The 24,149-nt window shown below is 35.9% G+C and overlaps 1 protein-coding gene across 1 annotated transcript in view; it reads left to right on the plus strand.

Annotated features, from left to right (window-relative positions):
• LOC127957904 (astrotactin-2-like) overlaps window positions 1-20,255 on the plus strand; it is a 489,389-nt gene extending 469,134 nt beyond the window's left edge. Inside the window, exons 21-23 of the mRNA XM_052556604.1 lie at window positions 15,277-15,377; window positions 16,247-16,430; window positions 19,570-20,255. Coding sequence (XP_052412564.1) covers window positions 15,277-15,377; window positions 16,247-16,430; window positions 19,570-19,807 — 523 coding nt within the window. The 3' untranslated portion in view covers window positions 19,808-20,255. The remainder of the gene's footprint in view (window positions 1-15,276; window positions 15,378-16,246; window positions 16,431-19,569) is intronic.
• Window positions 20,256-24,149: the final 3,894 nt, after the last annotated feature.

A 24,149-nucleotide genomic window follows, 5' to 3' on the forward strand; every position in this document is an offset into this window, starting at 1 on the left:
TATAATATTTCAATTTTTATTACATAATTATTTAATTTCTATAGGCTAAATTTAGAAAAATAGAGTTGGCTCTTCAGATATGGGAGCCAGCTCCCGAAGTTCAACTAAAAAAGCCGGCTCTTAAAGTCGGCTCATTCGCGAATCGCGAACGACTCATCAAAAGCTCATTCGCGAACGAGTCGATCCATCATCACTAACGCTCATTCGCGAACGACCCATCATCGGACAGGACAGGACACAAAACGAACAACACAAGCCAGTCAGTCAACGAGAGACAGGTATGGCGACGAGCCCAAATAATCCAAAAGTAGCCTTCTCTAAATGGAAGTATATACATTACTTTTTCCTTCAAGAAATTAAAGAAACAATAAAAGGAAATATCAAAAGTTCCCAAAAATCTATCGTGTTATTTGCATTGATCCACTATATAAACATAATATCTACATACATGCCATTTGATTGGAGGCTAGTCTCACTTTGTCCCACAGCAACTTTTTTTTTTTAGATGTGTGTACAATGTTTCATGTTTCTGTTAATAATGTATTGTATTAAGTGTCCATTTCATTATAATATTCAGATTTATCATAAATAATTGAACATGCACATGTATTTTAAGTTCCTTTAAAGAGGGGTAGAGGTGGGGTCACGTTTGAGCATTTAAAATGTAATTTTACTTGAAAGTAACGCAATAGTTACTTTCTTAAGTAACTAGTTACTTTAAAAATGTGTAACTGAGTTACTAATTTAGTTACTTTTTGGAAGAAGTAACTAGTAACTGTAACTAATTACTTTTTAAAAGTAACTTGCCCAACACTGGTTACTGTAAATTATAAAATGTAAAGGTAATGGATAAAAGTGTCTGTTACTGTAAATGATAAAATGTAAAGGTAAATGTAAATTTAGGTAGATCTGGGGTGCATTCCCTTCAAAAGTAAATGTAATCATCTTCAGCGGCTCAGATGTTGGGAGTAAATAAGTTCATTATAACACTATAACCAGCAAGGCAGTCATTATGACCATTTTTTTTTTATTTTACAATGTAATAAATTTGTAGAAATATTACCCGCATTACTATCACTCCTTAATTTTTCTTAAATGTGTGTATATTTCATACTAACATTGTTATTTTATAAAAATGATAAAACAGAAAAGAGTTCTTAATATTTCTAACTTGAATGGCCAAATCAGTCAAAATTCACCATTCACATTACATGCGTTGTATAAAATATAAAATTAAAGCTAAAATTCCCATTCATAAAAATAACTGCGTGGACACCTCCACGTAATGTGTAATGTGTAATGCTGTAGCTAACAAAACTGACATTGAGGAATAAAACAAACAAATAAAGATATTATTATTATTATTATTATTATTATTATTATTATTATTATTATTATTATTATTATTATTATTATTCTTTTTATTATTCTTTATTATTATTATTATTATTATTATTATTATTATTATTATTCTTTTGTGATAGGGATAATGCTTATATTGATTGTTGAAACCTTCATAACAGATCTATTTATTCATGGATTTAGATTTAGAAACATTTCCAATAACTTCAGTGTTGCAAAGTACAAAAGCCAAACTGTTTTGAAAAAAGATGTGTAATCATTTCCAAAACTCACAACATGTTTTATCTACCAAATATTTGATTTTAGTTCATATCTGTTGGCATTTAGATTTTTAAACACAATATTTAACTGCAGTGAAAAACCTTTGCTATCCCTCTTGCGGGACACAAGCATTCACATACCTTAGGGAGAAGTCTAGTACCTCGTACACAATTATAGGCTATATATATATATATATATATATTTTTTTTTTTTTTTTTTTTTTTAGGGTGATGACTTCATAAAATATGACGTCAGACATTTAAAGCTTTATTTTAAAATGTCACTGAGCTTCAAATGTACAGGTGCATCTCAGTAAATTAGAATGTTGTAAAAAGTTTATTTATTTCAGTAATTCAACTCAAATTGGGAAACGTAATTAAATAAATTCAGTGCACACAGACTGAAGAAGTTTTAGTCTTTGTTTATTTTAATTGTGATTATTTTGGCTCACATTTAACAAAACCCCACCAATTCACTATCTCAACAAATTAGAATATGGTGACATGCCAAATATCTTCAGAAATCCGGTAGATCTGGTCTGTTTGTCATACATGCTTCACAACCAGTCAAACAAAAATTGTCTAATAAGTTTTATTGAAATGCAGCATTGAGAGTAGCTTTTGATAGGGAAGAAGAATCTATGCCACAAACTTTGCAATGCTGTTCGCGAATTTCTATTTTAAAATTTGATTTCAGGAAATGGCGACTCATTGAAGTATACTGTTAACAACAGAAGTCGCGACCATAGTTTTTGGAAAAATGCACTCCTGGTCACCTTTTGTTACAGAGGTACCAAGATATACACAGTATTTTATCATTCCCTATATCTTTGCATAATAACCTATGAAGACTACTGTCTATGTATGACTATTTTCAGAGAGTTTATGAAGTACTTAAATGAAGGCTCTACCTCATTTTGTGGATTTCAAAATTCTGAGCACAGATAGGCCATAATTTTGTGACCGTAGTAACCGCGATGCATTATAGTGAGGTAAAAACTGTCTATATGCCATTCAACACTTTGTAGGTGTTGAATAGAATTTTTAAAATACAGAACCTGACAAGTAGCCTATCTATATAGAATTGAACCAGCAGGACAACCATGAGTAGTGCATTGCATTAATCTGGTCCAATCCAGTCATTATACTTACAGATGTTTTGGCAGTTGTCACTTCTGGTGGACAGAACTGGCTTATGTTAATTACATGTTTTTTTTTTTCTTTTTTTTTTTTTAAGACCTAGTGTGACAAAAGTAATACTGAGGATTGATTACAGATCAAAATTATGCAGTCTATGACCTGCAAGGAATCAACACTGTGAGTAATCAGCATAAATGTGATATATTCAGTCTGGATGCTTTGGAAGGACAAATCCTTCCAACACCGACCTAATAGTCTTAAAATCTCTGGAAAGTAAATCGATGTGGTTTGGATGTGTTGGCTAAAGTTTGCTAAGTGTGGTATTACCCATTGTTATTTCTGTTAGTTGTTTATGCAGCTCTTTTTGGAGACGGACCCAGACAGGTAATACAAAGTTTTTTTTTTTTTGTTTTTTTTTCTTTGTTGGGAGTTTAGGCCTCTTGTGACAAGACATGTCAGAACATGGGTTTCTTATGAACAGGATGAACCTCATCAGTGTCAAATTTAATTGTGCCACCTTCTTCCAGAATTTCTCTTGGGGGTTAGGGGTTCAAGAACATTGTGTTCATTTTACTTCTTTCCTAAATCTTGTGTTACTTTCCATTTCATTGCCTCCTTGGTCCCTCACCAGGCTTTTTCAGGCCCTTGGGTTACGTTTAAAGCAATTGTTTACCCAGAATGTTTGCATGCCCACAGTATATGTAACCTAATATATACAATGAAGAACATTACTAATTTAGCTGATTATTGACTTACAAATGAGGGACATGTTCTCAGCAGGTTATATGATGTTTTTTTTTTTTTTTTTTTTTTTTTCAGGTTATGTTCTGACAATTACTTTAAAATTAACCAGAATGAACAATGTAGCACTGTTGAATGACAGGAGAAAGTTACTGGTGAAACTCTGAGAACAGACCCTAAAAGAACGATCCTTTGAGGGCAGAATAAATCATGGTCGCTGACACAGTGAAGCAAGATAAACCTAGTATGACCCATAACGTGGCTTGAGTTATGAGATGCCTGAATTATGCATATGCTCTCTTAGGTTCAGGGTCCAAATCTCTGTTTAGCTGTAGACTTACTCGATGTAAGGCCAAAACAATTCATGAACTATATCTTTGGTACATCCATCTTCTGCCCTTGTCTCCTTAACCACGTTTGATAGCTGTTCTGGTATATTTCACAGTTTGAGGGAACAGTTAAAAACGAACCCTTCAAACAGAGGGAAATATGTGTTATTTTAGCTACTAACGCTCTGGAAGGCATCCCATTATGAGACTATGACAAGATCTTTAAATGCTTCCTGGTTTCTTTTTCCTAAATGCTGATACTAAGATTAGCATACCGATGAGGAACACTGAACACATATTTTCCTCCAAAAGTATTTTCTTAAACGTGTTTGTGCTTCAGAAATGCCACATGTTTGGTCTTTGGAAACATCCAACAAGATTAAGAACATCAAACATCCCAGATGCATATTTTCAAGTACGAAACAAACTCCTAAATGCCATATGCCCTCTAGTAGTGATAATGCAGAGATTTACTCTGCAAGTATTATCTTGGAGTTAATCATTTTTGGTGGAAGACATTATAGGCTGACTGAAAAGCTTCAACAAAATTGATAATGTTATGTAATGTTAAATATTATCAATATATCTGCTCTGAGAATATCAGCTGATAAGAACAACATTTTACCTGAATTGAGCTGAATAATCACACTAACGTTGCAGCATTGACCCTCAACAAATTGAAACAGCACTGAACTAAATTGAACCAAATACTGACATTATTGTATTCTGTAGAGCTGCTTTACATCTGCAATTTAATTGGTTTCATAATTTGAATTTACAACATTAACACTGTTGTTTTTCTGTTTATTAATGTGAAGCTGTTTTGAAACAGTCTGTATTGAATAAAGCACTGTATAAATCAGTGTGACTTGACATGTCAGCATCTGTTCTTCTCCTCAACAAACAAATGCATCCATCCAGAGACACTTGGAAACACCCTCTGTCTTCAGATCCATTATAATCCTCAAATTGCTTGTGTTTACTATGTCAAACATCACTATTATTAAATTGCTTAAACGTATGGCTCCCGATTAGTGAAAGTGACATTCAGCCAAGTATGGTGACCCATACTCAGATTTCGTGCTCTGCATTTAACCCATCCGAAGTGCACACACACAGAGAAGTGAACACACACACACACACACACTGTGAACACACACCCGGAGCAGTGGGCAGCCATTTATGCTGCGGCGCCCGGGGAGCAGTTGGGGGTTCGATGCCTTGCTCAAGGGGACCTAAGTCGTGGTATTGAAGGTGGTGAGAGAACTGTACATAAGGAACGTAACTTCATCAACTGCAAATGTAAAAGAGTCTGAATTTATATAATCCAAGTGTCAACCAGGGATTGGCCAGAGCTAATAGTCATGAATAAATGATGTAACATTAGACTCTTCCTATTAGAACTTTCACTGTCGCTTTCATTCCTAAAAACAAAGTTGGATCAGAAACGTTAGTGTGTTTCAGAGCAACACTGTGGTGTTTTGCTCCTGAATTAATCTTTTTTTAATTATTTTTTTTTTTATTATTATTTTAATTTTAATTGTTTTAAATTGTTAAATGATTCAACGAATCACTCATTAAGACTATACTCGATTCCATGTACTGGCAGTTTTAGTGTCATATTTTTTTTTAATCTATGACAGGCCTAAACCATCCACAGTACTAGCACAAAAATATTAATTATCATACAAAGATTAATTAATTCATTAATTGTCAGTCAATCAGTCAGTCAGTCAGTCAATATCACACATCCCTATACCCGATATGCTAAAAATTCACTTAAAACCAGAGTTAGGGGTATTGTATTACAGGTAATCTGTCCCCATGCTGAGAAAAAACAGAAGTGCATTAAATGCATTAAGGTGTGTGCTATGCAAACCTGATGCTTACTGTAATTCTAGACTAAATGTGAACATGAATTTACTCATCTCACTTAAACAAAAACAGATTCACTATTCCTTAAATGAATAAAAATAGTTAAATGCAAACTCAGAATGACGCAAACAGTAATTAATGAAATAGATAACACACACACTACTGTATTTGTATTTAATTTATTTAATCCCATTTTATTAACCAAGGTCTTTCCAGGTGACCTTCAATGATCCAATTCAAACAAATGAGTAAGCAAAAAAAAAAAAAAAAATGTTACACATCATATTTGTGTTTCATTGCTTTTTAGGGAGTAACAATACATTACTTTTAAAAGTAACTTTCCCCATCAGTGCTCAAAACATTGTATAACAATGCCTTGACCACTACTAACAACACAGTCACTGTATACCAAAGCACAAGTACCACACGTTCTTCTCACTTTACATCTCAGTTTATTCTAGAAAACTTCAACATAAAATGGCAATATTTGCTGAAGTCAGTGGAAAACCACTATATGTCTAGCCAGCACTTAAATATCTCAACATTTTCTCAATCAGTGCTAAGATTTGCCACAAAATAACACGTTTAACATCTAAACGATAGGTGCCAGAAATCAAAACAGCCATGAGCTGTGAGCTGGGGGGCGAAGGGGAATGTGTGTTTTGCCGGCATGTTTTGACATTCCCAGCGATGAGCCAGACCACTTAGTCTTTGTTCTCCTGGGTGATCTTTATCACTGCCAATTGTTTGCAGAGTTCCTCAAACTTGGAGTTGGATTTAAATGACATGTGACATCCAGAGAGAGAAGCAAAGATAATAAATATGAAGTATTGCAATGAAAACAGAAAAATGGCATTTGAAATTCTAAAGAGACAAAAAAATACAAATAAATAAAGACTCTTTATTGGCTTCTATGAAATTGTTTATGAGTTTAAAAAATCACCATTGCTAATTTGCTCAAACATAGTTTTTAGATATGCTTAAAAATAGGTCAGAAAATCGTACAGCAATGACCAGCATCACCAAAACTATAGCCATTGTATTGCAAATCGATGTTTTGCACAAGCAAGCTTCTTCTTTAGAAAAAAAAAAAAAAAACAATCAAAGGTTCATTCTCTCTGCAATTCTTATGACATCTAAGTTTTCTGGTATGGACCATTCACTGAAAGATTCTTTAGGGATTCAAAAATGCTGCTTTTGTGGCATCACTGTGAAAACCTCCTTTTGAAACCTTTATAGGCCTACTTAAGAGAGTAAGAGTGGGAGATAATTTGGAGCATGTAAACACAAAATGTATGTTTGGCATCTTTGCAACACCTTAAACAACACATAAGCAACTATTCCAGAGTTCCCCATCTAAAGTCCTTAAACCAAACTACAAATTGTCTGATAAAAAAAGCACTCAACTGGGTGACCACACAACCACATTATTCAAACAATGTGATTGCTCGAACCAGTGTTGTTCCGATGAGATTGGCAGCGGATGGTGGCCAGCTTGCATTTGGGGTGATGTCTTTTGGTGAGGTTTAGCAAAGGAATGCCACACTCCTTCGATGAATAACAAGATCAGGCAAACTATGCAAGCCATGTATAAACAGACCATATTACAAACAAAACAATCAGCTGGTGGTTATTGAAATATGGATTTCCAAACAAAGGAAGAGTCAAAGTGTCGAAACCGTGCCGTGTAAAGAAACGTCTCCTTGGAAGTGAGGAAAAGACATTTCTGGCATTCTTCCATTGTCTTCCAGAGCATATCCATTTCATCGGATTCATCAGATTCATCTGATGGCAGCGCTGCTTGTTATAAAACAAAGCTGAAATGAAGAAATGTCTGCTCCGACTGGCATTTTGGTGTTGGATTCATGCAATGTTGGTTTACGACAGCACAACAGCGTTTCTCATAATAAAGGAATTTAAATAACTATTCAGAATGTGTTTTCGATTTAATCTGAAACTGGCACACTGCATATAAACTTGAAACTAATCTGTTTAATTCATGGTTAAAGTAAACTTGACGTGCCATGCAGCTTTACCAAGATTTAGAGCGACATTTAACTGCCTTTATTATTTAAGCCATAACGTGTAAGAGACTACTGTGAATGTAGTCATCTCAAATGGCCATCATTTTTGTTGCAGATTTATCTGGGAATATATAGACAATACTCCATGGTCTTGAGTACTCCCGTTGTTATAATAATTTATGGGTTTGGGTAATCATGTAATTTCCAGTAAAGACATACAATGCCATTTTACAAAATTGTGTGCTTTCAGCTTTGTGGCAACAGCTTGGGAAGGTTGGCAATAATATTTAAAAATATAGCTGCAAGCAGCAATTAAGGGGCCAAGCATTACAGGGGAAAAATTATCTATGAAATCACTATCAGTGTGACTTAAATGTTTATTACTTTTGAACAATAGCTGGCGCTGATCCCAAATTTGCCTGGTGTGATCAATGTTGGGTGACAATGACAAATATAACATTTAGTGCCAATATTCAAAGCATTGCAGAGATACAGCCTCTAATGTAGTTTGGCATCACACTGTCAAATTAATTTTTGCGCTTTTCTATCAGTGTGAAAAACATTTTGCCGCAGTGCACTGAAGATGATCTGAGTTTGAATTGGTGAAAATTGCACCTATGGTCTAGTAGGAGTTAAAAAAGTATTTATTTATTTTTATTTTATTTATTTTCCGCCCTGCGCATCAGGGACATCACGGAAGTTATGTTGCTACTTAGACCTTTATATCGTTACCTTATCAATAGGCTATAGGTAATCGCACTATGATGGTTCATTCGTGAACAAATCTTTTAGGTGAACGAATCGTTCTTGTTTACGTAATCCACTGACCATAGACAGTAAAAGACTAATTTCTCGTTCAATGAAGTTCATCCCACAGCAGCGCGTGAGCGCGGCGCTATTAGCAGTGTATGCGCAGCTCGTGAACAGCTCTGTGAATTGTTTCATCCTGTCAAAAAGACTTACTCAAGATGTGACGGAGCATGTGACTTATTGAACGAATAAGATCTTCTCGTAGGTGAAAGAGTTGAATGAACTGATACATCTCGTTTATGAACGAAATACAGGGTCAGTGAGCCAAGCATGTAAATCTCGATCAGCAATCAGCAGATACAAAACACAGTTATTGGTGCACATATGCTTGTATTCATATTTGGAAATACAGAACATAACTCCATGTTTAATCCGCGATAAAACCTCGTGCTTTGTTAATCTAAACAATATATTTAGACTATTTATTTAATGCGATCATGCACACACTTTAATAAAGCCAAATCAGTTTTTGTCACAAGTAAATACGTTCGTTGACTTAAAACATAACACATAAGACACTCTTTTTCGCCAACTGCTGGCGTATTTGTGTAATATGAAGAAATGGTCACTGAACCAATCAGTGAATGAATAATTATGGTGAACAAAGTGAAAATCAACAAATCTCTTGAAATAATCAAAATTTCCACCACTAAATTCCATGCAACATAAATGGATTTTAAAAAAAATCGTTTTTAGTGGTCCGCCCCAACCCGCCATGCAATAAAGTGCCAATTTCTTAACCCTCCCCAACCCGACCTGCGGGTTACCCGCGGGGCCCGTGGGTTATAAGACGACCCGCGCATCACTAACGCACATGTATTGGCCATGAATTGATTGCAAATACAAATAAAAAAATTTGGACGAGTAAAGAAAACGCGGTACTTCTTAAAATAATCACCCCTTTATTTAAGTATATGAACACAGGAAACCACTGTAAACAGGTTATTGTTTCACATTCCATTACTAATCAAATATTGGCAACTTACTGTTTGACAATATGGTTCTTGTCGCTGCATCGTCTTCTTGATTGACTTAAGTTACAATACTGCCACCTGGGAGGTCAACAAGGTACTGGCGCTGGAGTAGACTATTTGTGTGTCGTGTTATCATAAGTGTCCTATTGTGGTTATCACCAATACCAGTATATTGTCAAACCCTGAATTAACACGATGTCGATATTTCATGATTTGAATATCAAGGTTATCATCAATACCGTCATAACACGACACCCCTAATAAGCATTCATTAAGATTTCATTTCTAACCATGTCAGAGGTGGGGCTGTTCCAAAACCTTTGAGTACATGCAGAACATGATGCCGGTTAGACATTATGAGTTTCTTAACGAGTTGCCAGTGTGTTCAGAGAATACAGCATTTTATGACTAAGTTAAAAATTTTGATGCAAAAACGTCTCATTACATGTAGAGTAAACCATTTCTTGCTTCTTCTTTTTTTCATGATTAGAGCTTAAGGTGCTTAAAAGTAAAAAAAACAGTATCTCAAAATATCAGAAAAAGCATTTGCAAAACAGAAAAGTTCAAGTTCTTTAAAGTATGTTAATTTGTGCACTCAATACTTGGTCAGGGCTCCTTTAGCACAAATTACTGCATCAGTGAATTGGGGGGTTGAAAGGCGATTAGCCTGTGTCACTGTTGAGGCACTATTGGGCTTCAGCTCGTTTGTATTGTTGGATCGACTGTTTCCCATCTCTCTCTTGAAAATATCCCATAGATTCCATATGGGGTTCAGGTCAGGCATGTTGACTGGCCAGTCAACCACAGCGATTTCATAGTCCGCAAACCACTTGGAAGTGGTTTTCACACTGTGGGCAGGTGCTAAGTCCTGCTGGAAAAGGAAATCAGCATCCCCATAAAGCTTGTGAGCAGATGAAAGCATAGAGTGCTCCAAAACATACTGGAAAATGGCTGCAATGACTGTGGACTTGATAAAACACAACATACCAACACCAGAAGACATCACAGCACCCCAAATCATCATTGACATAGGAAACCTCACACTGGACTTCCACGCAGCTTGGTTTTTGTGCCTCTCCAGTGTTCCTCCAAACTCCAGACCTTGATTTCCAAATGAAATTAAAAATTTAGTTTTATCTGAAAAAGAGGACTTTGGACCAATGAGCAACAGTCGCGTTATTTTCTCTCCTTAGACCAGGTAAGATGTTTCTTAAGTTGTTTCTGTTTCAGAAGTGACTTTGTCACTCTTTCTTGAAGACATCTGAGAGTGGTGACTCGTGATGAACGGACTTTTGTCCACTCCTTGTGAAGCTCTGAAGTATGAATTGGCTTTGCTTGACAGTATTCTCAAACTTGCGGTAAACCCTGTTGCTTGTGGCCTGTTTCCTACCCATTTTCTTCCCTCCAGTTAACTTTGCATTTAATATGCTTTGATACAGCACTCTGTGAACAGCCACCCTTTTCAGAAATGACCTTCTGTGACTTACCCTCTTTGTGGTGGGTGTCAGTGATTGTCTTCCAGACCATTGCCAACTTAGCGGTCTTCCCCATTATTGTGGTTTCAAGAGATACCTGGAGTTTTTACTGTAGGGATGGTCATTTAAAGGGGGGGTGAAATGCTCGTTTTCACTCAATATCCTGTTAATCTTGAGTACCTATAGAGTAGTACTACATCCTTCATAACTCCAAAAAGTCTTTAGTTGTATTATATTCATAAGAGAAAGATAGTCTGTACCGATTTTTCCCGGAAAAACACGGGCGCCTAGAGGCGTGACGTGTGGGCGGAGCTAAAGAATCACGAGCGCGAGTAGGATTTTGTGTTGAGCGAGTCTGGAAGCTGTGACACAGATCTAGAGGCTGAAATTTAACAAGAGCAGCATCAGCAAAGGCTTCTCTATGTGGTATGTACTGAAACTGTATATATTTGCTTAGCGGTTTTGGAAAATGACTAAGTTCCACTTTGTCGTCTTTTTTTTTTTTTTTTTTTTTTTAAGCTGTACATGTGGAAAGTGCAGTTTGATAACAACATCGCATGTTGTTTACTTGATGTGCTTACGCGCTGATAGCTAAGTTTACAACACAGAGATATTTGAAGCAGTTTTACTCGTGCAGTTTGATGACAACATCGCATGTTGTTTACTTGATGTGCTTACGCGCCGATAGATAAGTTAACAACACAGAGATATTTGAAGCAGTTTTACTCACCGCCTGCGGTTCCAACACACGATCGTGACCCTTTTTCGTTGGGATTGCATTATCCTTAAGAAATAAACGATATGCAAATCCGGCATCAAACTGGGCCTTGTTTGTAAAACAAGCATCTTCGAAATGCAGGGAACAAACACAAACACTTGCACAACTCCGTTGTAAAAATTAAACTCCATCCACTGGTCCCTTAATGCTGTTTCTCTATTGGTAATCTGTGCAGGGTTGTCTTGCCCTGGCAACCAAAAACACACTCCTTTTGTGACATTTCGCGACGCTCTCGCTCTGATAAGTGATTGTCTGTGCACAGCCTCTCTCTGCTCTGCTATACGGGAGCGCGCGCTCTTCCGGCAGACGCACCCTTAGCACCCATATAAGGAAATTCTGCTCCATCTAACGTCACACAGAGCCATACTCGAAAAAAACTTTCCGAAACTTGTGACAAACCGGAAGGAGTATTTTTGGAACAGAAATACTCCTTCAAACGTACAACTTAATTTTTGAAACTTTGTCCAAGTTTAGCATGGGAATCCAACTCTTTAACAGTGTAAAAAACTCAGTATGCATGAAATAGCATTTCACCCCCCCTTTAATGAAACTTATATATTGAGATAGTGGATTTTTTTATTTACATTTGAAATGTTTTACTTAACATATAGTGTATCTAGAATATATTAACATTTCGCTTTTTGAAAAAAAAAAAAAAAAAACGTTTTCACAATATTTCAAACTTTTTTTTTTTTTTGATGCACCTAAATCAGTTTAGTATACAAAATGTACAAATGCAAGATATTTTTATTAAGCGCACACATATGTAATTGTATTTGTAGTATAGTTAGCATGAAATAAATGTATTTCAAATACATTTTAGTATATTTATTTTTCACTAGGGACATACCATCAGAATGTAAGTTATTGGTTACTACCCACTAACTATTTACACCTTACTGACAATGAATACTAGATATTTCATGTTCTCAATCATCATTCAGCTCTGTCGTCACAAAATAAGATTAATAATACATCTTCAGCAGATTAAAAAAGAAAAATGCTTTTCTTCTCATGGTTTACCTACCTGGCTTACATGTGGTGTCAGCCATTTTGAGGCTATCCACAAGCTTCACCCACAGTACCTATCTCAGTGCCAAAGGGGCGTGAGTGCAGTTACTCCCTTTTGCACCAACTGGCTTAGTGTGTTTAGTGTTAAGTGTTTTGGTTTATAATTAATAACTATCAAGAATCCACTTACTGTATGTCCTTTTAGTAGGAGAAAGAGCTCACAGCTCTACTGCTTTCAATGGGTGTACAATGTATTTAAGCTTACAGTGCTTTTGGGAAACACAGCCTTGGCTGTGTCTGTGTTCTTTAATGTGCACGTTGTCAGTAAATTACCCACAGAATTGTCCCCTCCCATTGGCACTTTTATGGAATTGCACTCTAACCCTAATTTGCCTTTTAGTAAATATGGCCCTAAGTGTAAATCCTAGCTATGGACTTTTCACACTTGAAATGTCTAACCCTGGGTCATCCTAAACCCGGATAAACAGAATCCTGGATTAGCTGTAATAACTTTTCACACTGCTCATACTATACCTTGGGTTAACTGTTAATCCTGGATATTTATTAACAGACGTTTTACACTGTACATTCCTAAACCCTGGGTTAACATTCTTATTTGTATATTTGTGGTGTGACTGTCACTGATTGGACAAACAGCAGGAAACCTGTTTACACGCTTTCCGACTTTTGATATTTCTTACTTTTCTCTCACTGGCTGCTGTTCACACAATGCACGTTTCCTGTTAATGACGTGACATAAGCCTTGTGTAACTCCTCTCTCCCGGGTCATCATCGCCACACCTGGTCCTCGAACCCGGGTCTCCAGCATGTGAGGCCCAGATCTGGGCCGAAACTGCTTGCTGTCTGGGAAGGAGGCTAAATGACTGTAGCCACTAGCGTCTGTCGTTAGTGCGTCTCTAGAGATCAGGAGAGTTAAGTTTTACCTGCACAGTAGCTACTGGCTGGCCTCCGTTACACTCGCTCCTCAGTTTTTGATAAGCTGTCTGTTGCCAAGCGTCCAGCTGCAACAAGCAAACACTGATCTGTTCCACACTGAACAAATTTAGCACTGCGATGTAGGGTTTACACCACAAATGTAGTGCTAACCCTGCTCTGGATCAGGGTTTCATTACCCTAGGTAAAAAAAAAAAAGTCACTAACCCTGCTTTCAAATGATAAGTTTGTAAAGTGTCTTTATCCTGGGTTAAAAGCGATGTTTAGAATGATGATAACCTAGGGTTAAGCACAGTGTGAAAAGTCCATTAGATGCTGTTAGGTTTGTGCTCGAGCATCAGACTTTTCACCTGAGACATCTAAACATATTTTCATTAATATTTGAGAATTGCTTGCTCTTGCTTTGAACACAACCAACTAAACCAACAATATATAAATCTGTTTCTTGCCTTTTAAATCTTAGACACTGTGGCACTGAAACACTGATGGATCTGATGGATCACTCATATCATAATTTTATGTTGTCTTATTGCCCAGCTCTAAAACTTACTCTATTGAACAACTCTAAAGTATTAAAGACATAATAGTATGACTTCCTGTAAAGGTTCTTTGAAACAAGCAATGGCTTACGCTTTTTGAAATAAAGGTTCTTCATAGTGATGCCTTAGAAGAAACCTTTTCGTTTAAATGGTTCCATAAAGAACGTTTAACATTTGAAGAACCTTCCTGTGTTTTTTTTTTTTTTTTTTTGGCAAAAGAAAGTTCTTCAGATTATAAAAATGTAATACAGAGATGGTTCTTTATCTGAATGATTCTTTGTGGAACCGAAAACAGTTCTATGGAATCACTCTGAAGAACCTTTTTAAGCACCTTTATTTTTAAGAGTGTACAAATAAATTGATTTGATTTTGACTATTTACACTTTTTTTTTTTTTTTTTTGATTTAATGCAAATAGCCTCTGCCTAATAATAATAACTAAACAGAGCCTGTTATACTACATAGACAGTCAAACATAGTACATCCTCAATGACCCCAGTGTTCATGCCAGCTGATGGTGGGCTGTTTCTCCCTGTGATTAGCAGTGGAGCCAGGGCTGTTTAGTGTACTTTGTGCTGGGTGGTCTGAGAAAATGCTGAGCAGCAGCTTTAATGTGTTTTGTATTTGCCAAACGGAACTCCGTCATTAGAGGAAGTGGGAGTCCCATTTAAGCTGCTAATAGCTGTAATGGCTGTGTTTTTTGTTTTGTTTTTTTTTGTTTTTTTGTGCACGCAATTTTCCTACCTTAGCGGAATCCACTGGAATCCCTGTTCTCCTGCATGCATGTTTTTAGTGGTCTGAGGCTCATAAACAAGAACTCCAGAAACACTCTTTCAGGGACACCTTTTGGTTTTAATGATTTTGTAGCATGACATCATGTTTATGTTGCCTAAACCCAAAGTTATTTTGCTTTCAGTTACAAAGGAACTTCAAACAGAGACTAGGACACACATTGAAACAGATTTATTTATTTTTTCCTCATGTCCACCCTTTCCTCCTTTCTAGGTTCACTCTGTATGCCGTGGACAGCCGTGGTAGTCGGTCGGATGTGAGTTTTGTGACCGTTCGCACGTCATGTCCGATGGTGGATGACAGCAAAGCAGAAGGTACACTGCCATTCTTCTTCACTCCATTCACACGTGTGAATGAACAGAGTGAGTGGCGCGCCAGTGAAATGACATCTTCACACCCATCTGATGTGGCAGCTCTTCATGTCCTGCCTGTTTACGATTACGTCATCCATAGCGGCTAGACCATTTTACTCGAACAGATTTCACAGGTCTGGCAGCGGTATGAATCACAGGGAGGTACAGAACTCAAGTAAAAGTTAGATTACAGAAAGTTCACTCAAAGGAAAGGAAAAGTGGGGCTTACCATACAAGACATAATGTGATGTTATAATGAACATGTTAAGAAATCTGATGTTTAGTTCTCATTCTCTTTTGAAAAAGAAATGGGCTTAATTATATTAAACGTGCACTTACAGTGTACTTTAAATCCTAAACGTATATTTTAAATAGCTGAATGTCTATTTAAGGCAAGGTATAATAACAAATATATGTAAATGCTTGACATTCAAGTTTTTATAAAAATTACACAATATAAGTGTATTTTAGTTTACCATAAATGCTTGTACACTTTAACAATATTTAAAACACAGTAGAAGTCATTATTAAATTACATATTATTACGTACCCAAGTGCAACTTAAGTGGGATTATTATAAATATAAACTAGAATACACTTTAATTTAATTTTGTTTAACATTTTCCGAAAACATTACATTTAGTTTACGCTAAACCATATTAAACCATATTTATTATATGCATAATAAATACTTTATATATGTTTAAGTATGCTGAAGTGTACTTCTTTTTCAGAAGAAATAAAATAGAATAAAACAAAGCTAGAATGCTTGTTCTTTGAAAACAGACGGTTCAGATTTTAGATGTCAGATCTACTTTCTACTCAAACAGAGATCGCAGACAAAGTGTACAACCTCTATAATGGCTACACCAGTGGAAAGGAGCAACAGACGGCCTACAACACCCTGATGGAGATTTCAACCCCACTGCTGTATCGCGTACAGCATCACTACAATTCCCACTACGAGAAGTTTGGAGACTTCGTGTGGAGGAGTGAGGATGAGCTTGGCCCCAGGTGAGGAAGACAATGGCCAAACAAAGCAATGTTCATGATGATAACACTACAGTACTTTGTCAGTCCTTTGCTTTCTTTCTTTCTTTCTTTCTTTAATAAGAACTAATAAACATTTTAATCAAATAGAATTATTTAACACAAACAAAACTCAAAAGACCCAAAAAAAACACAGAGTGAATAGACTTGAACTTTAGTGTACAACTGGGGAACAACGAGACACATCTGGAATCAAATGAAACAAAAGATTATGGGAAAACTAGGTCAGGGCAGGCACATGGAGAAGGAAAACACACAGATACATGTCCATAACCCTGACAAGGTTTCATTTTAAAAAGTTAGAAAAAGTGATTTTGAAGAAAAAGCTGAGAAAATTGTGTTTTGGACTAGTCTACTCTACATCCAAATTGAATGATGAGCAAAACACTGATGAAGTTGATCACTTCCATCAACAATTTCATAAAATGTGTAATACGCAACCTCCCAAATAACAGTGAAAACACGAAAAGCTGACATCCCCGGCATTTAAAATGTGGCTTATAGAACTAAAAAATAAAATGAATTGTTGGAATACACAACAGCGAGAATTTATTAAAGCCAAACCAAAAACACTTAAAGCTTGGGGAGAATTTGTTGGGAAAATCTCCCATATGATATGTCATTAGAGCAGCTGTACTGTTCGCTCTATAAGTAGAGGAAGAAAGAGAAGTTGGAATCTTAGATCCGTGCTGGTGCTATCAACTGAAGCTCCCTCCCCCCTCCTTCTCTCCCTTTTATTTATTTTATCTCTCTCTTATATATTTATTTATTCATCATTGTTATTTATTTTATTTTATACATATGCGTACCCTGGTTTTGTATTTAGTTAAGTTGTGCCACACATGTTGACCATGTTCTATTCTGCAATAAAAAAAATATAATCACAAAAACACGAAAAGCTGGAAAATTCTGTCAGTGGTGCGGAAAGAGTTCAAAGACAAATGACATAAGTATATGTTAAAGCAAGATACAGTAGCATAAGCACAAATTTCAAGCAAAAAATTATATATATATATATAAATATAAATGTGTGTATATATATATATATATATAAACCAATAAATCAATAGATATGGTACAAAAATGAATTTATCTTCCACCCTAGAATCGTGAAGCAATCGTGGTTCACTATATAGACAAAAGTATTGGGGGACGTGACCATTACACCAGCAGCGACTTTAATTTTAAAAACATGTACATTAACACTGAATTGGTCCCCCCTTTTCCAACCCCTGAAAAACAGCCCCATACCATTATCCCTCCTCCACCAAACTTTGGCACAATGCAGTCAGACAGGTAAGATTCTCTTTGATCTGCCAAACAGAGAAGCGTGATTGATCACTTCACAGAACAGGTTTTCACTGCTTCAAAGTCCAGTATCCTTTTGTTTTACTCCACTCCATCCCACACTTGGCATTGTACTTGGAGATTTGAGGCTTGCATGCAGATGCTTTGCCATGTAAACCCATTCCATGAAGCTTCTGCCTGTTGAAATTAATGTCAGTGGAAGCTTGGAAATCTTCATCTATTCAATCAACAGAGCGCTAGGCTGGCGACTTTTACCCACCATGCGTCTCTGCACTCGGTGACCCGCTCTGTAAATTTATGCGGTCTTCCATTTCATGGCTGAGCTGCTGCTTTTTCTAAAGTGTTATTTTCCAATAATACCACTTACAGTTCATCTTGTTGTGTAGCTGGCTTATTGTAAAGTTGGCATCCTCAGTACCACATTTTTATTCACTGAGCTCTTCAGAAGCACCTTTTTTTTTTTTTCACAAATGTTTGTAGATACAGACTGGATGGTCTGCTTGAAACACCTGAATTCAATAATTAAGATGTTGTCCTAATTCTTTTGTCTATTTGATCTAAATGTAGCCTTCAAAACCAATTGGACAAACTAAATCAATAAATAAATCAGGTTCACTGTTTGCACTTATATATATATATATATATATATATATATATATATTACCTAATCAAGTAGGACTCTATAAATGTAATTGTCTTTGAAGTACTGCTGGAAGGCCACTTACTGTGATGTATTGTTATTGTATATTCATACATATTTAAGTGTTGCTTGAGAATATGAAGGTTTATATGAAAAGCGTTCATATTTTTAGGCATAAAACAAAGAGGAAGTGTGCACAGACCCTTCCAGTGGCCCCTGGTTTAGCTCTGCTTGGCTGGGGCCGTCAGTAGGTTGCCATCCTAAACTCTCCGTGAATGTTTGTGTAATCTGTTTTCTGGCAGAACTAGCAGGGGAATGAAACAGAGACCACCAATTACAGTTCATTTTCCCTGTTTGGAAGGAACCAATAATCTTTATGAATATCAACACAGGCTTTGCATTAGGATTAAATAGCATATTTTTGGAGCAGTAAGTGATTCTTCATAAAACAAGGCAAATGTTTCAAGAAAAATCTTTCAAAACAACTTTGTATCATATTGTGAGTTTGAAGTTAAAAAGGAAATGTAATTGTAGAGCAGACAATTTTTAATATAAACAATGAGCATTTTTGCAAAGGAAAAGGTTTAAAATATATTCTAATGGCAAAGTCAAGATGGCTTTTTACAGAAAAGCAATTGCTTTTTCATTGTATTTCTAATGTAGTCAATGATTTATGAACTATCATCTATCTATCTATCTATCTATCTATCTATCTATCTATCTATCTATCTATCTATCTATCTATCTATCTATCCATCCATCCATCCATCCATCCATCCATCCATCCATCCATCCATCCATCCATCCATCCATCCATCCATCCATCCATCCATCCATCCATCCATCTATAAATGTCAAATGACATCAGGTAACATTTTATTTATTTTTCTTTTTTTTTTTCTTTGAATAACCTGTTTGATCTGGACAATGACACTTTCACAAGTGGTTTCTGCACTGCATGAAAACTACCAAACGAGGCTCCGTGGAAATACATGACTCTGTCAACATTCTGCAAAACCAACATATCAGTGGTGCGCAACCTGAGAAACAGATTTTAGGTTGCAGCAGAAATGTCACGTATTCGCACCTCAGTTTGAAAACTACACGGCATGCTTTTATCGTCCACACTAACAGCTCTCTTTCTGCTCACAACAGGAAGGCACATTTGATCTTGAGACGAATGGATCGGATCAGTCTGTTCTGTCGCTCGCTGCTCCGCAGTGGCTTCATCCAAAGCCGAACAGAGAGTGTGTCGTACATGCTGTGTCGCAGTGATGACACGAGACCAGGCGGCACTTTATGGCACAGTTCACTTCACGAAACCCAGCTTGCCTGCCTGGAGAAAGTCATTTCAGTGCAACGCAACATATACGGAAAGTCCAAATTACGATGAGACAGGAGATGTGTGGACTCAACCTTCTCTCATTATGGTCTCCAGCTTGGATGTTCTTTTTATAAATCCAAATGACTTTGAGACTGTGAGAGGAGATGTTGTTGTTTCTTCCTTTTTATTTTCTTCTTTCTTTCTTTTTTTCTATTCCAAATACAGAGAGCCTCGGATTGAAAAAAAAAAAAAAAAAAAAAAAAGTATATTATTATTATTATTATTATTGTTATTATTACTATTATTATTTCTCTTGTACGGACATAAGAAAGACTGAACTACTGAAGGACTATTTAGAATTTAACTGCATGGTGCTGCAGAACTCCAAACCAGGTTCCCTGATACTCAGTTTGCAAACATATCTCTCGGAATACCGAGCCAAGCAAGACGAGGACATGATCTCTCTGTGGTTTTCCTTCTTTTCTATTCAACCCTTTTTGACACAATTATATTAATCTTTATATATATATATATATATATATATATATATATATATATATATATATATATATATATATATATATATATATATATATATATATATATATATATATATATAGTTTTGCTGCAGTTAATTGAGAAAACTATCTAAGAATACTGTCAGGGTCACAGTAAATGCTTTTGAGAACAAGTATAGTCCTGTCACGCATATAATCTTTAGCCAAAAGAATGTTCCTTTACAGTGTCCAAAGAAATTAAAGGGGGTATTGCTGGCCAATGAGACCAATAGATTTCATCAAAGTGAATAATCTAATGTATTTGGCAAAGGATTGCGGTACAAAAGAGAGCATTGTGCAAAACCCTTCTGTAAATGATTGTCTGGGAACAAAGTGTTGTTAAAAATGCAGTTGGAACTGAACAAACGGTAAGAACATAGCCTCAACACATTTTCAGTAAGTTACTATATTCCAAGCTATATTCATTGTGATAGTTAGATATGATATTGTAAATACAACTGTAAATGCAGTATGTAATAAGTGAATATGATTTTTTTTGTGTGTGTGTCTGTGGAGGAAGTGGGGGGGGGGGGGGGGGATCTATTAAATATGTGTATAGAATCTCAAGATGTTTTCTCTGTTTTATCTGGAAATATGTGAAGAATCAATTAAATTGCGGAAACTCCTGTTATATTACGTCACAGGCAATCTCTATATTATAGAATGCCATTGTGCTTATCACACACCTGTTTTAAAACTGTAAGATGCTCAGCGATTAAAAAAGTAAGTCAACATAAATTAGGGTTATAGGGATTACGGTTATACTTGGTCTGCAATATTGTCTGTTTGCTCATTGAGTACTGATGACTTAACAATGCAATACATAATGGTCTGTTAATACACATGATTTTCAGATTCATGTGTTTAATCTTAAAATAAAAATATCTCAGTGAGACTACAATAATAGTCAAATTTCAACACCAGCAGCTTACATAACAATAAACATTCGAGAGATCAGTGATATTCTGCCTACTGTAAGTGGTGTGCTGAAACCCCCATGGTACTGTTTATTTATCAAATCCAATTTTTAGTTCATGTCTGCATGTATTGCAGTCTATGTACTGTACATAGGGAAAGCAAAAGTGTTGAAGGAACTCAACATATGTAGCACTGTGTTTCTCCTGAATTCCTCACAGTAATTCATTTGACTTAAATTGATCAAAAGTTATTGAGCATACAGAATCTAATGCTAAATAGTAGTCCACTATATTCATGTAGTGGAACCATTATTCAGTTAAGAGCAAGGATGGGGCAGGCGAACGTTATGGTTTTATTTAGAACTGCAACCTCTTTCTTTGTACACACCTCACAAGTTTGCTACTGGGAGATCCACATCCATCAAAGAGGCCAACGTGAGATTGCCTTAAATTCAGTTACTAGATGTGTCGAGGTGTTCGGTTTAAGAACTGTAACAGGAATGAGTTAAGCAGTGCTGTGATATGTCAGATTAATTGAGCATGTTCCTCCCAAACCTTTGTTGTGAACTCTTATTTGTTTCATGATTACAGTTCAGTAAGCCTCAGTATTATGTCCTGTTCTAAAGCTAATTTGAAGCAGGATTTGTCCATTAACTTCTGTTGCAGCACCAATGCAAATGTGAATTTAATTTTGCATCCTGTTTTTCTTTGCAATAAATAATCTCATAAATTGAAAACCTTACATTTTCACAAGATTAATATGTAGATTAATAAATCCTTTATTTTAGAACAAATTCACATTCAGAGATTCTCTAACATAAAAGGGTTATATTGGCCAAAAAAGGGTAAGTAATCATGTATTGTCATTTGATAATAGGACTTCCTTCAAGAGCCATGAAAAGCCACTTTGTAAAGATAGTCTTAAGATGCTTAGTGTTTTCCCAATGAGTGTTTTTTTTTTTTTTTTTTACTTTTCCTTATCAAACACACCTGAATCACCTCATCAAATTAGTAGTAGAGACTCCAAAACATGAAATAGATGGGTAAGATTGGGAGCTATCCAAAATGTGTACTTGTTGGTGTACCTCATAGGAGCAAGCTTGGGACACGCTTCTTAGGCTGGCCCCACACTAGACGAAATTAAGGCCGATTTGCATTCCCGATCAATCAGAGGGTGTGGCCCGATTCGTGGCTTTTTGCAAATGATTTTTTGTCCAAAAAATCCTCTATTGTGTGGTGTCATTATGATTATTTATCTGCTCCCTTATGACAAAGAGTGTCCTCGAACTCAAGTCATATTTACGACTCTTGATTGGGCTATCTCTGATGTGATACCCACAATAGCCAATGAGAGTAAACAAGTGACACCTTCCTAAAGCTGAAATTTGCCATCAGGGAACTTCAGCATTTATTTTGCTAAGTAAAACATGCTCCTGGATCAGCACATTTAGTTTTTGTTCATTACGGTCCAAAAACAAAGACCTAACTACATCCTTAAAGCTAACCTTACCCTAAAATCAGAGGTAAATGATAGCTGAATAACAAGGGTGTAGAAGCACCCTCATCCCTCAAATCAAGAAGGATGTTAATCAAGGAAAATGTTGTACTTGGTGAAATCACATTCACCTAAAATGTGGACAACCGGATGAGGCTTGGAGTCACTATTTTTCTGCATCAAAAGGAGCTAGGTGGTGAAGGAATCTGGTCAGGATGTTTCCCGGATGCCTTCATGTGGAAGTGTTCCAGGCATGTCCAACTAGGAAGAGACCCTGGAGGAAAACCCAGGATACGCTGGAAGGAATATATCTCCCTAGTGGTCAGAATGCCACCAGAGATGTAACATCAACCTGTATGAAAGAAACCTAAAGACTGCGAAACTTTTTTGACATGGTTCTTGATATGAACTTTTTGTGTTTTAATATATTATAGAAACATTAAATAGTATCTTTGCGTCCACTAAGTAGTGACGTTTTTTTAGCTGCTAACATGTAAGAATTTGTACGTTTTACTGCTATAAATACGCCAAAGTTGTATGTTTTTATGTGCATGAAAACGTAAGTAAATGTACGTGTTGTAGAAACACATTTAACGTAAAAATACACACGTATTCTCATGAGATCACGTTTGTAGTGTGTATGTATGCGCAATGATTTTCAGGAAACAGTCCGGACTAACCAGGTATTTTCTCTAACAGTGCATGTACTATGGTAGTTACATCATTGTTCAGGCTGAACACAATAATCTGTTATAGTAAACGAGGAGCATTAATGAGCATGTTTACGTGGCTTTCAACTAGCCCTACAGAGAGATGCAGCCATATGCAGATATTCAAATGACAGTAGGACTGGAAATTGTTTAAAAAATACAGTTCAGTTGTCTTCATGTTACAGTCTGCCTGCAAGCAATTACTCCACCTTTAAGTCATTTTGGATGAAGAAAAATTAATTTAAAAAAAGCTAAATGAGAAAATGCTCACAAGTATGTGGGAGTGTATTGGATTGCTTTCGTTCCGTAAGTCAGAGTCAAAACCTGATGAAAACTGAATTTATCTAAATTCAGTATCCACCAGAAAAACTGAATCCAAACCCAAAATGCTGAAATGGTCAAAATGTAGATGACCTTACTCTTTCAGCATTTTATTTTTCAGTAGATGCATTGGGTATGTTTGATATAATCTAGAGCACCAAAGTATGCAAACAACAGTAAAACATACATAGACATTAATATAAACCTAGATTAATATATTCTGTAAAACTATAAATCATTGTTATTTCACGTTAGCTACTGCATTGTGAAGTAATGTTAAATTAATGGAACCTTACTGTACAGTGTTACCAATATATATATATATATATATATATATATATATATATATATATATATATATATATATATATATATATATATATATATATATATATATATATATATATTATA

The sequence above is a fragment of the Carassius gibelio genome, chromosome B5 (genome assembly GCF_023724105.1).
Source record: "Carassius gibelio isolate Cgi1373 ecotype wild population from Czech Republic chromosome B5, carGib1.2-hapl.c, whole genome shotgun sequence".
Lineage (NCBI taxonomy): Eukaryota > Metazoa > Chordata > Actinopteri > Cypriniformes > Cyprinidae > Carassius > Carassius gibelio.